The 14,442-nt window shown below is 38.4% G+C and overlaps 1 protein-coding gene across 4 annotated transcripts in view; it reads left to right on the top strand.

Moving 5' to 3' along the window:
• Nucleotides 1-14,442, top strand: part of MIS18BP1 (MIS18 binding protein 1) — a 59,843-nt gene that overhangs the window by 13,001 nt on the left and 32,400 nt on the right. For all 4 annotated transcript variants that reach the window (XM_007112805.4, XM_055088404.1, XM_055088405.1 and 1 more), the window contains 4 exons: nt 4,402-4,475; nt 6,374-6,504; nt 11,632-11,719; nt 13,503-13,660. In XM_007112805.4, coding sequence (XP_007112867.2) covers nt 4,402-4,475; nt 6,374-6,504; nt 11,632-11,719; nt 13,503-13,660 — 451 coding nt within the window. The remainder of the gene's footprint in view (nt 1-4,401; nt 4,476-6,373; nt 6,505-11,631; nt 11,720-13,502; nt 13,661-14,442) is intronic.

The following is a 14,442-nucleotide window of genomic DNA, read 5'->3' as shown; positions in this document are numbered from 1 at the left end:
CACAATGATGTTGACTAGTCTCATTTTAAATTTGACAACAAACCTTAAATGGGCTGTCAGTATGCCACTCTTACTCTCTCTTAAAACCTCCAAACCTTCTCTTTCCTCCTCATTCTCAGTTCATTGAGAACCTCATATTCCCATCACCAAATCTATCAGTCTGTTTGCTGCTCTATCCACATATTCTGTGTTTCCTTCTGTTAAAATGGATGAACAGTTTGTGTTCCTTTTCAAGGCCAGTTCATTTCCTCCTACCACCTAAAGGACTTTGTCCTTCTCCCCTCAATTTTTTCCTCTCTTCTGCATCATTCCCATTAGTATATAAACATGCTGAAACATGAGCTGTTTTTTTTTTAAAATACGAAGAAAAATTCTACCTTCCTTTTACTCCATATCCCACTCCAGCTACCACCCCTTTTTTTGTTTGTTTGTTACAGCAAAACACCTTGAACGAGGTATATGTATTCACAGTGATCACTTCTTCTTATCTCATTCCCTATTGAACAAGTTCCACTTTGGACATTCATATTCACTACTCCATGAAAATTGCTTTTTTCAGGTTCACCAATGATTTCCATATCATTAAATCCAATGATTATTCTTATTCCTTATTCTGTCACTCATGGGGGAGGTTAACACAGTGAATCAGAACATCCTTCTCAAAATGTTGTACTGCTTTTTTGCTTAGGTTCTAGGAACTCTCTCCTAATTTTCTGCTACCTCACTGGACATTCTCACTCCCCTTTGCTGCTTTCTCTTTTAACAACCTGTAAATGTTGGATTCCCTAGAATCAGTCCTAGAAACTGATTCTCTCTACACATACTCTCTAAACTATTATTATCCAGTGCCATAGCTTTAAATTTCATTTCTCTGTCGATAGCTCCCAAATATATATCTCCAGCCCAGAACATTCTTGTAAACCCTACTCACATATGCAATTATCTGTACAGCTTCTCTGTTGATACCTAATAGGCATCTCAAATTTAACATTGTGTCCCATATTGGTACATAGTAATACCATTTCACCAAATACTTAGATAAAAATTTTAGGTTCATTTTGGGCTTTTTTTTTTTCTATCTCTCTCTTTCTCTGTCTCTCTGTCTCTGTCTCTCTCTCTCATACTGCACATCTAAACCATGAAGAAATCCTGTTGTCTCTACTGTCCTGAATATGACCACTCCTTATTGCTCAACCACTACCTCCTAGTCCAAGGCACAGTAATCTCTTGGATTACTACAGTAGCCTCATAGCCTCCCTCTTTCCACTATTGCCTGTCTCCCCTTCAGTCTGTTTTCTAAATAGAGGCCAGAATCTTTATATATAGGCCAACTTCTACCCAGCAGCCCCTTAATAGAATATTAAATCATGTCACTCCTCTGCTCAAAATCCTCTAGTAACTTCTCACCTCAAGAGAAATCACTGGGACTCCCTGGTGGTCCAGTGGTTAAGACTCCATAGCACTTTCATTGGCTGTGAGTGGGGGATGGGGGGGGCACACGGGTTCGATCCCTGGTTGGGGAACTAAGATCCCGCATGCCGCGTGGCGGCCAAAAAAAAGAGAGAAAAAACACTAAACCTTTACCATAGCTTATAGGACTCTACATAATTCAATCCTGGAGATAATCCAGCCTCATCTCATCTCTCTTGCTTACTCTTTTCAAGCTACTGTGCCCTCCTTGCTACCTACTTAGGGCCTTTGTACTTGTTCCCTCTGCCTGGAAGAATTACTCCCAGATATCCATATGGCTCATCCCTTACTTCATTCAGTTCTCTGTTCCAAGACCTCCCCTGACTATCCTGTCTAAAAAAAAAAATCCTCCATTTATACTTATTTTTAATATTATCACTGCCTGACATTTTATTATTTATTTGTCCATTTATTTGAATATCACCACCACCACTCTGCTTGCTTCCAGCCCCCTCACCAACCCTCACCACCACCACACATACAACACACATGTTGGCTCTAAAGAGGGTGGCCTTTTTATTCTGTTTCTGGATGAATCCCATGCCTAAACCAGTGCCTGGAGCATAGTAGAGCTCAACAAATGTTTGATGAATGAATATTTGATTTTTTTTCTTAAATAATTAATTTATTTTTGGCTGCATTGCGTCTTCGTTGCTGTGCCTGGGTGTTCTCTAGTTGCAGCGAGCAGGGATTATTCTTCATTGCCGTGCACGGGCTTCTCATTGCGGTGGCTTCTCTTGTTACGGAGCACAGGCTCTAGGCATGCGGGCTACAGTAGTTGTGGCTCCCGGGCTCTAGAGCGCAGGCTCAGTAGTCGTGGTGCCTGGGCTTAGTTGCTCCACGGCATGTGGGATCTTCCTGGACAGGGGATCAAACCCATGTTCCCTGCATTGGCAGGCAGATTCTTAACCGCTGCAACACCAGGGAAGTTCTGATTTTTTCTTTTTTTTTTTTTAACAACATAGTTTGTTTTGTTTTTTTGTTTTTTATTTTATTTTGGCTGCACGGAGTCTTAGTTGCAGCATGTGGGATCTTTAGTTGCTGCGTGAGGACTTCTTAGTTGCGGCATGCAGATTCTTAGTTGCAGCATGCATGCGGGATCTAGTTCCCCAACCTGGGGTAGAACCCAGGCCCCCTGCGTTGGGAGCACAGAGTCTTACTCACTGTACCACCAGGGAAGTCCCTTGGTATTTTATGTAAGCAGTATGATACAGGATCGTGGAGCCAAAATTCCTAGATTTGTAACCCATCTGTGATACTAACTAGCTCTGTGTGATATGGGCAAGATATTGAACTATACTTTACAGAGTTTCTTTATCTATGAAATGAAGATAATAGTACCTGCCTCCTAGTGTTATGAGAATAACATGAGTCAATGTATCTTAGATGCTTGGAACACTGCCTACTGTTAGCTTTTATTGTTAATACCATCTCCATCTGATAGATTCTTTGATATATCTTATAGTTCCAAATGCAGAAGTAGGAAAAAAAAAAAGAAATTTTATTGCCTCTTTCCCAAGTCCTACCTGTAATTTTTTAAATGAATACCCTTCCATTTTAGTTTCCTGACTCAGCATAAAACTACCACAGAGGGCTTCCCTGGTGGCACAGTGGTTGAGAGTACACCTGCCGATGCAGGGGACACGGGTTCGTGCCCCGGTCCGGGAGGATCCCACATGCTGCGGAGCGGCTGGGCCCGTGAGCCATGGCCGCTGAGCCTGTGCGTCCGGAGCCTGTGCTCTGCAACGGGAGAGGCCACAGCAGTGAGAGGCCCACGTACCTCAAAAACAAACAAACAAACAAACAAAAAAAACTACCACAGAATAATTTGTCTTTATATGTAAGTTTATAATTTTATATATAAAATAAATGGCGACTCAAAGTATGACTTTTATGCATGTATTTCTCATCAGAAATAGTTCATTATTAGACTGTTACACAATAAAAGCAATAATTTCATAACACAGTTGTTCACAGAAATCTTCCTTTACAGTAATGTAGGATTTTACTTGTTCTAAAATAAAGAATTCTCTGAGCTGTTCAGATGTTTGCTTTGGAATAGAATACTAAATATAGATTACTAGCAGTCACCTTTATAGGAAATTTAATGCAACTCCAAATCAACTTTGCAAAAAAAAACAAGCTCTAATTATATAAGGGTAAGAGTGATGGTGAAATGTATATTACATAGCTGTTTTTTTCTCCAAGTTATTGGGTCTTTTGTGAGTTTTGGTATTTTAATGGATACCTTAGGATTGTAGGTGGTTTTTTTTTTCCTGGTGGTTAAGGGTATTTGACATAAGAATATTTAAAGTATAATTGATTCTGGATTGTAAAGCAAACTGCAGTACAACCTCAGTTCAGTCTCTCTCCATTCATCTTTTTTTTTTAATTTATTTATTTATATTTTGTTTTTGGCTGCGTTGGGTCTTCGTTGCTGTGCACGGGCTTTCTCTACTTGCGGAGAGCAGGGGCTACTCTTTGCTGCAGTGCGCAGGCTTCTTATTGTGGTGGCTGGCGTCTTGTTGTGGAGCACAGGCTCTAGGCTTGCGGCCTTCAGTAGTTGTGGCACGCAGGCTCAGTAGTTGTGGCTCACGGGCTCTAGAGCACAGGCTCAGTAGTTGTGGCTTATTTGCTCCGTGGCATGTGGGATCTTCCCGGACCAGGGCTTGAACCCACGTCCCCACCCTGGCAGACAGATTCTTAACCACTGTGCCACCAGGGAAGTCCTCCATTCATCTTTTGTTCAATTATGTAGAAGAGTTTTTACCTTATTGCTATTTAAAATAGAATGTGATTCTTACATAGATGAACACTAAGGACTCATTTGGATTACTCACATAAGTTTTTTCTTTTAATGTAAATGGATTTTGTAATGCAAATGCTACAAGTAATACAAAAAATAACATACTTCATTTTATGCTTAATTAGGTAGTCCAGCTACAGGAATGGATGATTAAAGTCATCAATGATAACACTGCTATATGTGTAGAAGGAAAATTGATGTAAGTGTAACTTTTCAGTATTCTTTTAATAAAATTTGTGATAAGATACTTGTGTGTAAGAGCTTAAAAGGAGATGCATGACAAATTGCATCTTGGTACAAAACAAAGACTTTCTAATGAGGTTACAAACTGATGGCAATGAAGTAAAATGAGTATGACCATTGTGATTGTAACCAGCTTTCTTGCTTTTGTCTGTTAACTCAAATTATTTTTAAAATAGTGACAGCTCAAATTTGTATACACAGTGCTTTATTTTTTTCAGAGGTTCTAATAAGTGAACTGGTATTATCTGCTTAATTATATATGATTAGTTAATATTTACTACATGCATTTCAGTCCAGATTCTCACATCTAAATTGGGACAACCAGATATAAATTACTGATCCAGAAAAGAAATCAAAATATATAACACTTTGCCATACAGCTACATATTAAGTAATCATTGGCACTTTCTGGTTCTCCCTAAAGCGAAAGCATCATCTGGTAAGTGGGCTTTGCCTAGTTCTGCTACTCTATTAACACAATTTCCTATTCTTCAAAACCAATTTTCTTAGTAGTTAAAAAAAATTGTAATAAAAGGTTGTAATAAAACAGTACAGTGTATCACTGTTCAGGATACTTACCTGCAATTTTATAAGTTAAGTGTATAAAATCTGTCTTGCTCACTTTATTTCTGCCTGCCTTGCACCCATTTCCTTAATATCCAGAGGCAGCATTGATTGCCTTTGTTGGAATCCCATTACTGCTCTTTACTGGCTGTATGAGTTGGGCAAATTACTTATCCTCTTTCAGTCTCATTTTCTTCATCTGCATGATGACAATAATAGTACGACCTACCTTTTGGGTTATTTTGAGGATTAAATGAGTTAATATTTATAAGACTTTGAGAACAGTACTTTTAGAGTACTATTCAAATATTTGCTAAATAAAATAAATAAAGATAGAAAGAACAGAAGACGAGAATATTGTGTTAAAGTATAATGTATGAATTTAATTCCATTTGACCAAACTAAAGAAGTTAACTTTCTTATTTATTACATTTATATTTAGAATGTTTCTTTTTTTTTTTGGGCACGCGGGCCTCCCAGTGTTGTGGCCTCTCCCGTTGCGGAGCACAGGCTCTGGACGTGCAGGCTCAGCGGCCATGGCTCATGGGCCTAGCCGCTCCACGGCATGTGGGATCTTCCCGCCCCGGGGCACGAACCCGTGTCCCCTGCATCAGCAGGCGGACTCCCAACCACTGCGCCACGAGGGAAGCCCTAGAATGTTTCTTATCAGTTATCTAATGAATCAAAGAATGTTCAACATTTATCTAATACATCTTCATACTTTGTTTTTTCTATTTTATATTTATTCTTAGTTTCACATAAGGAAGTATGAAGAGTAGATTTGTGGGTCAGTGATTTGATACTGCAGTTTGTTTTTTCCCAATTTGAACCTCTTTTTGGTACTTTCCAAAGAGGAAGGTAAAGACATTTGGCTATATAGTGAGAGGAAAAAACACAAGATTAGAATAATCCAAACCATATAACTGTGTGAAAGCTAACACAGTATAGCCCCTGAGGAGAGGTACAGGGAAATCATCCTTTGGAAGCTGAACATCAGTTGTTAGCACCAGATGGAGAAGGCTCTGCTTTCTTGCTAATGATATATTTTATACTAGGGGTATGGTTTGGCCACAATACAGTTTCTTGGTACTCCGAGGATCACATTAGCCAAGAGGTTGAGTTCTGTTGCAATGTTTGGGCCTCAAATGTTTTGTAATTAGATTAATAGTATTGTAGCTGGAGGGCAAATTTATTACTTTCTGTTATAAATTTACATGCTTATATATGTACATTGTGACTCTTGGTAAAATGTGAATGTTTTGGTTTTAACTAAGCTATTTTTTCTCCTAGAGACATCACTAACATATATTGGCACAGTAATGCAATTATAGAACGGATTAAGCACAACAAACTTAGGACTTTATCAGGCAACATTTATATATTAAAAGGAATGATAGACCAGATTTCCATGAAAGAAGCAGGTAAAAACTGTCATTACTAATTGATGAATTAGTTTACTAAGTGAAACAATTAACCATATATCTAACAGTGATATACACTGTTTTGCTTTTTACTAGGTGTTTTAAAATTATATATCAAAACTAAAAATTAAAAATAAAATTGCCAACATTATGTAAAATTGTTATATGTTGATCCTTTCCTGGTTTAATCACTCTTATTGACAGTTTAAGTCCAGTGATTTAAAAAACATTCAAGTGAAATGTTCCTTGTTTATGAGGAATTGTAAGAATAAATTATAAGAATATAATTTAGCTCCCCAATTTCTCTCTTTGTTGAACCTGCCCAGCACAACCCCAGTCCTGATACAATCTAATTTTCTGCCTATGCCTTGTACACAGCTAAAGTGACTGAAGAAGAACACATCTGAGTAGTCCACCTTAAATTTATGATTACCAGCAGCAAGTTGTGATCACTTAGTGCCCCTTGGTATCCTACCACAGCTCCCTAATCCATTCACTCTCCCATTGTCCTTGATAACTATTTCATATTTTTACACATCTCCTACCTCCCTATCTCATCTTGGGGGGTAGGGGAGCAGGAAGAGGACTTGAGCAATAGGAACAATCAAAAGAAAACTTCTCTGTCACATTTGCTCACCTGCTTGTGTCTGTACCTGCTTTTATTGTGGACAGACTTTCCATGTTACTGTCTGTGTCCACATATTTATGCTTCAGCTCCTATCCTCTTTTATTCAAGGATATTACTCCAGTAATTCTCCCTTCTCCTATCAGAAAAAAAAATAAAAACAAAAAACCCTCTTTTGAGTAAGAAATCAGGGTTGTTAGAATGCATTTGTATTTAAGAGAACATCAACTTAAAAATATATATATATACTATGTAATATATATATATATATACACGCTATATATAAACCTCATGGTAACCACAAACCATAAATCTGTAATAGATACACAAAAAAAGAGAAAGGAATCCAAATATAACAGTAAAGATAGCCATCAAAAGAAGAAAGGAACAAAAAACTATAAACACAACCAGAAAAACTGCTAACACAACCAGAAAACAATTAACAAAATGGCAGTAACTACTTTAAATGTCACTTTAAGTGCATTAAAGACACTTAAAGTGTCACTTTAATTGGACTAAATGGTCCCAATCAAAAGACGTAGAGTGGCTGAATGGATAGAAACACAAGACCCATATATATGCTGCCTACAAGAGACTCACTTCAGATCTAAAGACACATGCAGATAGAAAGTAAGGGGATGGAAAAAGGTATTCCATGCAAATGGAAATGAAAAGAAAGCCAAGTTAGCGATACTTATATCAGACAAAACTGAATTCAAAACAAAGATTGTAACAACACAAAAAAGGACATTACATAATGGTAAAGGGAGCAATCCAAAAAAAAGATATAACAATTGTAAATATATATGCACCCAACGTAGTAACACCTAAATACATAAAGAGCAAAGCTAGAGGCACCACACTCCCTGACTTCAAACTATACTACTAAGCTACAGTAATCAAGACAGTATGATACTGGCACCAAAACAGCCACATAGATCAACTAAACAGATTAGAGGCCCCAGAAATGAACCCATGCTTATTTGGTCAATTAATTTATGACAAAGGAGGTAAGAATATAATGAGGAAATGACAGCCTCTTCAATAAATGATGCTGGGAAAACTGGATAGCTACATGCAAATGAATCAAACTAGACTACTTTCTCATACCATGTACAAAAATAAACCGAAAATGGATTAAAGACTTAAATGTAGGACCTGAAACCATAAAACTCCTAGAAGAAAACACAGGCAGTAAACTCGTTGACATATGCCTTAGTATTTTTCTGGATCTGTCTCCTCAGGCAAGGGCAACAAAAGCAAAAAATAAACAAATGGGACTACGTCAAACTAAAAAACTTCTGTACAGCAAAAGAAACTGTCAACAAAATAAGGCAACCTACTGAATAGGAGGAGATATTTGCAAACTATATTACTGATAAGGGATTAATACCCAAAATATACAAAGAACTCATACAGCCCAATATCACAAAATGAAACAACCCTATTAAAAAGTGGGCAGAGAATAAATATTTTCCCAAAAAAGACATACAGACGGCCAACAGATATGAAAAGATGCTTAACATCACTAATCATCAGGGAAATGCTAATCAAAACCGTAATGCGATATCACCTCATGCCTGTGAGAATGGCTATTATCCAAAAGACAAGAAATAACATGCGTTGGTGAGGATGTGGAGAAAAGGGAACCCTGATGCAGTGTTGTTGGGAAAGTAAATTCCTTACAGCCACTAGGAAAAACAGTATGGGAGTTCCTCAAAAAATTAAAAGTATAACTACCATATGATCCAGCAATCCAGTTCTGGGTATTTTTCCAAAGAAAAAAGCGCTAGTTGAAAAAACAAATGCACCCCTATGTTCATTGCAGCATTATTTACAATAGCCAAGATACAGAAACAACTTAAGTGTCCATAGATGGATGAGTGGATAAAGAAGATGTGGTGGGACTTCCCTGGTGGCACAGTGGCTAAGAATCCGCCTGCCAGTGCAGGGGACACAGGTTCAAGCCCTGGTCCGGGAAGATCCCACATGCTGCAGAGCAGCTAAGCCCATGTACTACAACTACTGAGCCTACGCTTTAGAGCCTGCGAGCCACAACTACTGAGCCCATGTGCCACAACTACTGAAGCCCACGTGCCTAGAGCCCGTGTTCTGCAACAAGAGAAGCCACTGCAATGAAAAGCCCACCTGCCACAACAAAGAGTAGCCCCCGCTCGCTGCAACTAGAGAAAGCCCGTGTGCAGCAATGAAGATCCAATGCAGCCAAAAATAAATAAATAAAATTAATAAATTCATTTAAAAAAAAAGATGTGGGGTGTGTGTGTATATATATATATATATATATATATATATATATACACACACACAAAAGAATATTGTTCAGCCATAAAAAAGAATGAAATCTTGCTATTGTGACAACATGGCTGGACCTAGAAGGTATTAAATTTTAAGTGAAATAAATCAGAGAAAGACAAATAACATGATTTCACTTGTATGTGTAATCTAAAAAATAAAACAAATGAACAAACAGAAACAGACTCATAGATAAAGAGAACAGATGCTTGCCAGAAGGGAGGGAGGTCAGGGAATGAGTGAAATAGGTAAGAGAGGTTAAAAGATACAAACTTCCAGTACAAAATGAGTCACAGTGCTGAAATGTACAGCATGGGGAAAGGACATGTAATCACAGTATTCTAATAGGTTCTGCAGTGGACAATATTCACATTGTTATAATGATGCAAACAATCTTTGGTATAATTAAAATTATTGTAAAAAATGTGGGGAGAGGGTGAGGAAGGAGAGGTGCAGATGCTAAATCTTCATCTCATAACATTTATAAATTTTAAAATTGCTTTTTTCTTTTTATTGTACCTATATGAGATGCTAGATGTTAACTAAACCTATTGTGGTAATCATTTGACAATATGTGTAAATCAAACCATCATACTGTACACCTTAAGTTTATACTGTAAAGTATGTCAATTATTTCTCAATAAAACTGGGAGGGGGGCCCTCTTAACCACACTTCTTTCAGCCGCTGTTGCTCTCATTTACAGCAAAACAGCTCAGATGATTTGTTATACTTAGATCTAATTCCTCTTGAATTCTTTCTCATTTTTTTCTTGAATTCTCTTTAATCACGCATTATTCCTCAATTCTTCACCGAAACAGCGCTTATCAAAGTCACTGGTGGCCCCCACATTGCTAAATCCAGTGTACACTTGACACAGTTAATCACACCTACCTTCTTGAAACACTTTCTTTACTTGGCTTCTGGAATACAATATTTTCATGCTGCCTCATTCCCTGTTCCTTCTTAGTTTCTTTGCTTATTTTTCTCTTTCTTCTTTGCCTCTAAATGATGGGATAGACTACGGCTCTTTCTATACTCAGTGCTGTGCTGATTTCTTTTAGGCTTAAATCTCATTCATATTTTGACAAATGCCAAATTTTATCTGTAACAAAGAATAGTCCCTGAGCCACTCAACTCATTTTCTGTCTGCTTATTTGACATCTCCACTAGGATGTCTACAGGTGTCTCAGAGTTAATATGTCTAAAACCTGGTCTTCTCCCTTAAATCTGTATAGGCTACAGTCTTCCCCTCTTTCCATGGTTCCAGTGGCTAGCCAACTCCTAGGAGACACCCTTAAATCCTCAGTTTCTCTCACACTCACATCTAGTACGTCAGTACATCCTACTGGCATTATCTCCATGATATATCCAGAACCCAGGCCTCTGCTGCACCACTGTGGTCTGGACTTTCCTCATCTTTTGTCTGAATCATTGCTGTAACCTCCTAACTGGTGTCATTGTTTCTCCCTATGTACTTCCACAGATTGTTCTCAAAATAGCAGCTAATTCAGTCCTGTTAAAGTAAGTCAAATTCTGTGACTCCTCCACTCAGAATTTTTCTATAGCTTCCCATCTCACCCAAAGTAAAACACTCGGTTTATAAAACGACCCCAAGGCTTTATAATCTCCCCCAACTACCTCTGTTACCTATCTGAGTAGCCTCTCCTCACTCCACTTCAACTACACTGATGTCTTTGTCATTCTGCAAACAAGCCAGGCACACTCTTGCTTCATACCCTTTCACTTTGTTCCCTCTGCTTCCACTGCTTTAACCCTATATTGCCACGTTGCTCACTCCTTCATGTCCTTCAGGGCTTTACTCAAATGATGCTATTTCTGTGAGAATGTCTCTGTCCTTTATTGAAAAGCTGCCTGCCCCCTTTCTCCTCCTCTAGAATGAACACACTGGTATCCCTATTCCCCTTAACTGCATAATTTTCTCCATAGCATCGATGACCATCTAACAAACGAGATGTTTTACTTATTGGTTTGCCTTCTGTTTAGAAGCCAGTTTTCATGAAGGCAGGGATTTTTGTTTGTTTCGTTAACTGCTGAATCCTCAGTATCTATGTCAGTACCTGGCACATAGTAAGCAATAAGTATATATTTTTAAATTATTTAATGAATTAATGACATCACTTTAAAATCTAGACTTTCAGGTAATTTTTGTTTGTTTATCATTAAATAGGTTACCCAAATTATCTCATAAGGAAATTTATGTTTGGATTTCCAGAAAAATGGAAAGAGTACATTGATAATTTTTTAGAACAGTTAAGGTAAAGTACCTTTTAACTTTTTAAAAAACAACTTTATTGATGTATAATTTACATTTGATAAACTGTATCTTTTGGGAATAAAATTTGATGAGCTTTTACAAATGTATATACTCATGTAACCAATGTAAAGTGGTTTTAATTTGTATTTTTGGAAATGCCAGTGTTGAAGCTGTCTTTTATCAAAGACTTTCAGAAGGCAGTAACACTTTACTAGAACTTCTGTCATATGGAATAAATCTAAAAGGAAAATAAAACCTTTGATGTATTTCAAGGAGTCATCCACAATCACTTACCCTTTAAGAGGCATGTAGCTGTTAAACATGAGTCTGAAGTTCTTGATCTTTTTTTTTTTTTAATAATTTTATTTTATTTGGCCGCGCCACATGGCATGTGGGATCTTAGTTCCCTGACCAGGGATCGAACCCATGTACCCTGCATTGGAGCGTGGAGTCATAACCACTGGACCTCCAGGGAAGTCTGGTCCTTTTTTAATTCATTCATTCCCTCAGTAGTTACTAAGTGTCATTTGCTTAGCAGACACTGTATCAGCCTTGGGAAAACAAAGAAGAATTTGATTAATTTTTTTTTTTTTAAAGCTTGGTTTTTTTTTTTTTTTTTTTTTGCTTTGTACTCTTTCTTTTTATTTTTGGCTGTGCTGGGTCTTCGTCGCCACGCACGGGCTTTCTCTAGTTGCAGGGAGCGGGGGCTACTCTTCGTTGAGGTGCGTGGGCTTCTCATCGTGGTGGCTTCTCCAGTTGCGGAGCACGGGCTCTAGGCATGTGGGCTTCAGTAGTTGCAGCACGCAGGCTCAGTAGTTGTGGCATGCGGGCCCTAGGGTGCACGGGCTTCAGTAGTTGTGGCCCGCAGGCTCAGTAGTTGCAGCTTGCAGGCTCAGTAGTTGTGGTGCACGGACTTAGTTGCTCCGCGGCATGTGGGAACTTCCCAGACCAGGGATCGAACCTGTGCCCCTTGCCTTGGCAGGTGTATTCTTAACCATTGGACCACGAGGGAAGTCTGAATTTGATTAATTCTTGCCCTTAAAAACTCATAAGGGATAGGTTGTGTAAGTTGACTAATCATGTCACAATGTAATAAGGTATAACAGGGGCTGGCAATTTCTTTCTGTAAAGGGGCAGATAGGGGCTTCCCTGGTGGCGCAGTGGTTGCGCGTCCGCCTGCCGATGCAGGGGAACCGGGTTCGCGCCCTGGTCTGGGAGGATCCCACGTGCCGTGGAGCGGCGGGGCCCGTGAGCCATGGCCGCTGGGCCTGCGTGTCCGGAGCCCGTGCCCCGCAACGGGAGAGGCCACAACAGAGGAAGGCCTGCATACCACAAAAAAAAAAAAAAAAAAAGGGGGGGGGTGGGCAGATAGTATTTTCATGGGTATGCTGCCTCTCTCACAGCTACTCGACTGGGCCTTTGTAGTGGAAAAGCAACATAGATAGTACTGAAAAGAATGAATGTGGCAGTGTTTCAATAAACTTTACAAGAACAGACAACTGGCAGAATTTGACCTGTAATTTTCTAACAATATCAGCTTAAGTGGGAAATACAAGAGCATAGATAAGAAGAACTTAAGAGGTCATTAAGATGTTATACTTAAGTTGTTTGTGGGAGGAAAAGGGTAGAAGCCATGAAAGCTTAAATAATGTAAGATTAAAGGTAATCTGCTGGGGGAAAAAGCTTTATCTGAGGGAGTTTCATTTATTTATTTATGGGTTTAGTTTTTTATTTTTGTTTTTTGAGAACCAATATTAGAGGAAAAATACTATACTTGTTTTTAGGTCTTGTGAAAAGAAAGAAGGAAAGGCCAGACAAAAACAGAAAACTAAAAGAGTTGTTCCTGACATTCGAAAATCAATGAAAAATGATGCAAGGGAAAAAGAAACAGATGTCCTCCAAAGAGCCACTGCCACTTATGACCTTGATTGTGATCATTTGGGTATGTTTGCTCTTTTCTTCTCTGTTGGTATAGTGGTAAATTTTTACCTGAGCTCCACACTGTTTAATTGTTTACAATGAATTTAGTATTGAGTTCTTGACTTATACTGCCCTAAAATTCCTGGGTTTTTTTCACTGCTTAAGAGAAACTGCAATGTAGACTGCCTGTAGTCAGCATTCAGCTTACTTCATTAAATTATACCTTTTAATTAATCAGAATACCAAGAACACTGATCAACATAACAATGAAAAATGATTGTTCTTTCAGTTTTCTAGACACAAGGTATTTAGGCTGCCAGCTTACCTCAGACCTATGTTAGATACCTATATTTTTGTACTAAATATTATTCCTGTTAATAGACAAAACCAGTTTGCTTTCATGGAGGTAATGGCATGTCTTTTTGAATGACCGTTGCTATGAAGGTAGCTGGCAGAACTGTTCTGTGTCAACTCTACCAAAACTATAATCTGCCTCACATCCACCCAACCCCAAGCTGAAAAAAAGCATTTACAGTCCTTTCTAGATAATATAATGAGTAAAATTCCTAGACTCTGTTGTATAAATTTATGCCAATTCTACCTTGATCTTACAATGAAGAGTTTTACAGAACTTCAAGAGTTCAGGACTGCTTCTGCCAAAAACATAGCACCATACTGGATATAAATGTACCTGTATGTCACTCCCCACCCCACCATACCCTATTTCCCTGTCCCCCACCCCCGTTGAAACTATGCTCATCCTTTGTAGTACAGAGAAAGGAATAAATATGTGGATGACTGCTT

Source organism: Physeter macrocephalus, chromosome 11 (assembly GCF_002837175.3).
Source record: "Physeter macrocephalus isolate SW-GA chromosome 11, ASM283717v5, whole genome shotgun sequence".
Lineage (NCBI taxonomy): Eukaryota > Metazoa > Chordata > Mammalia > Artiodactyla > Physeteridae > Physeter > Physeter macrocephalus.
The sequence above is the reverse complement of the archived record's forward strand: the minus strand, read 5'-3'. Positions and strand labels throughout refer to the sequence as shown.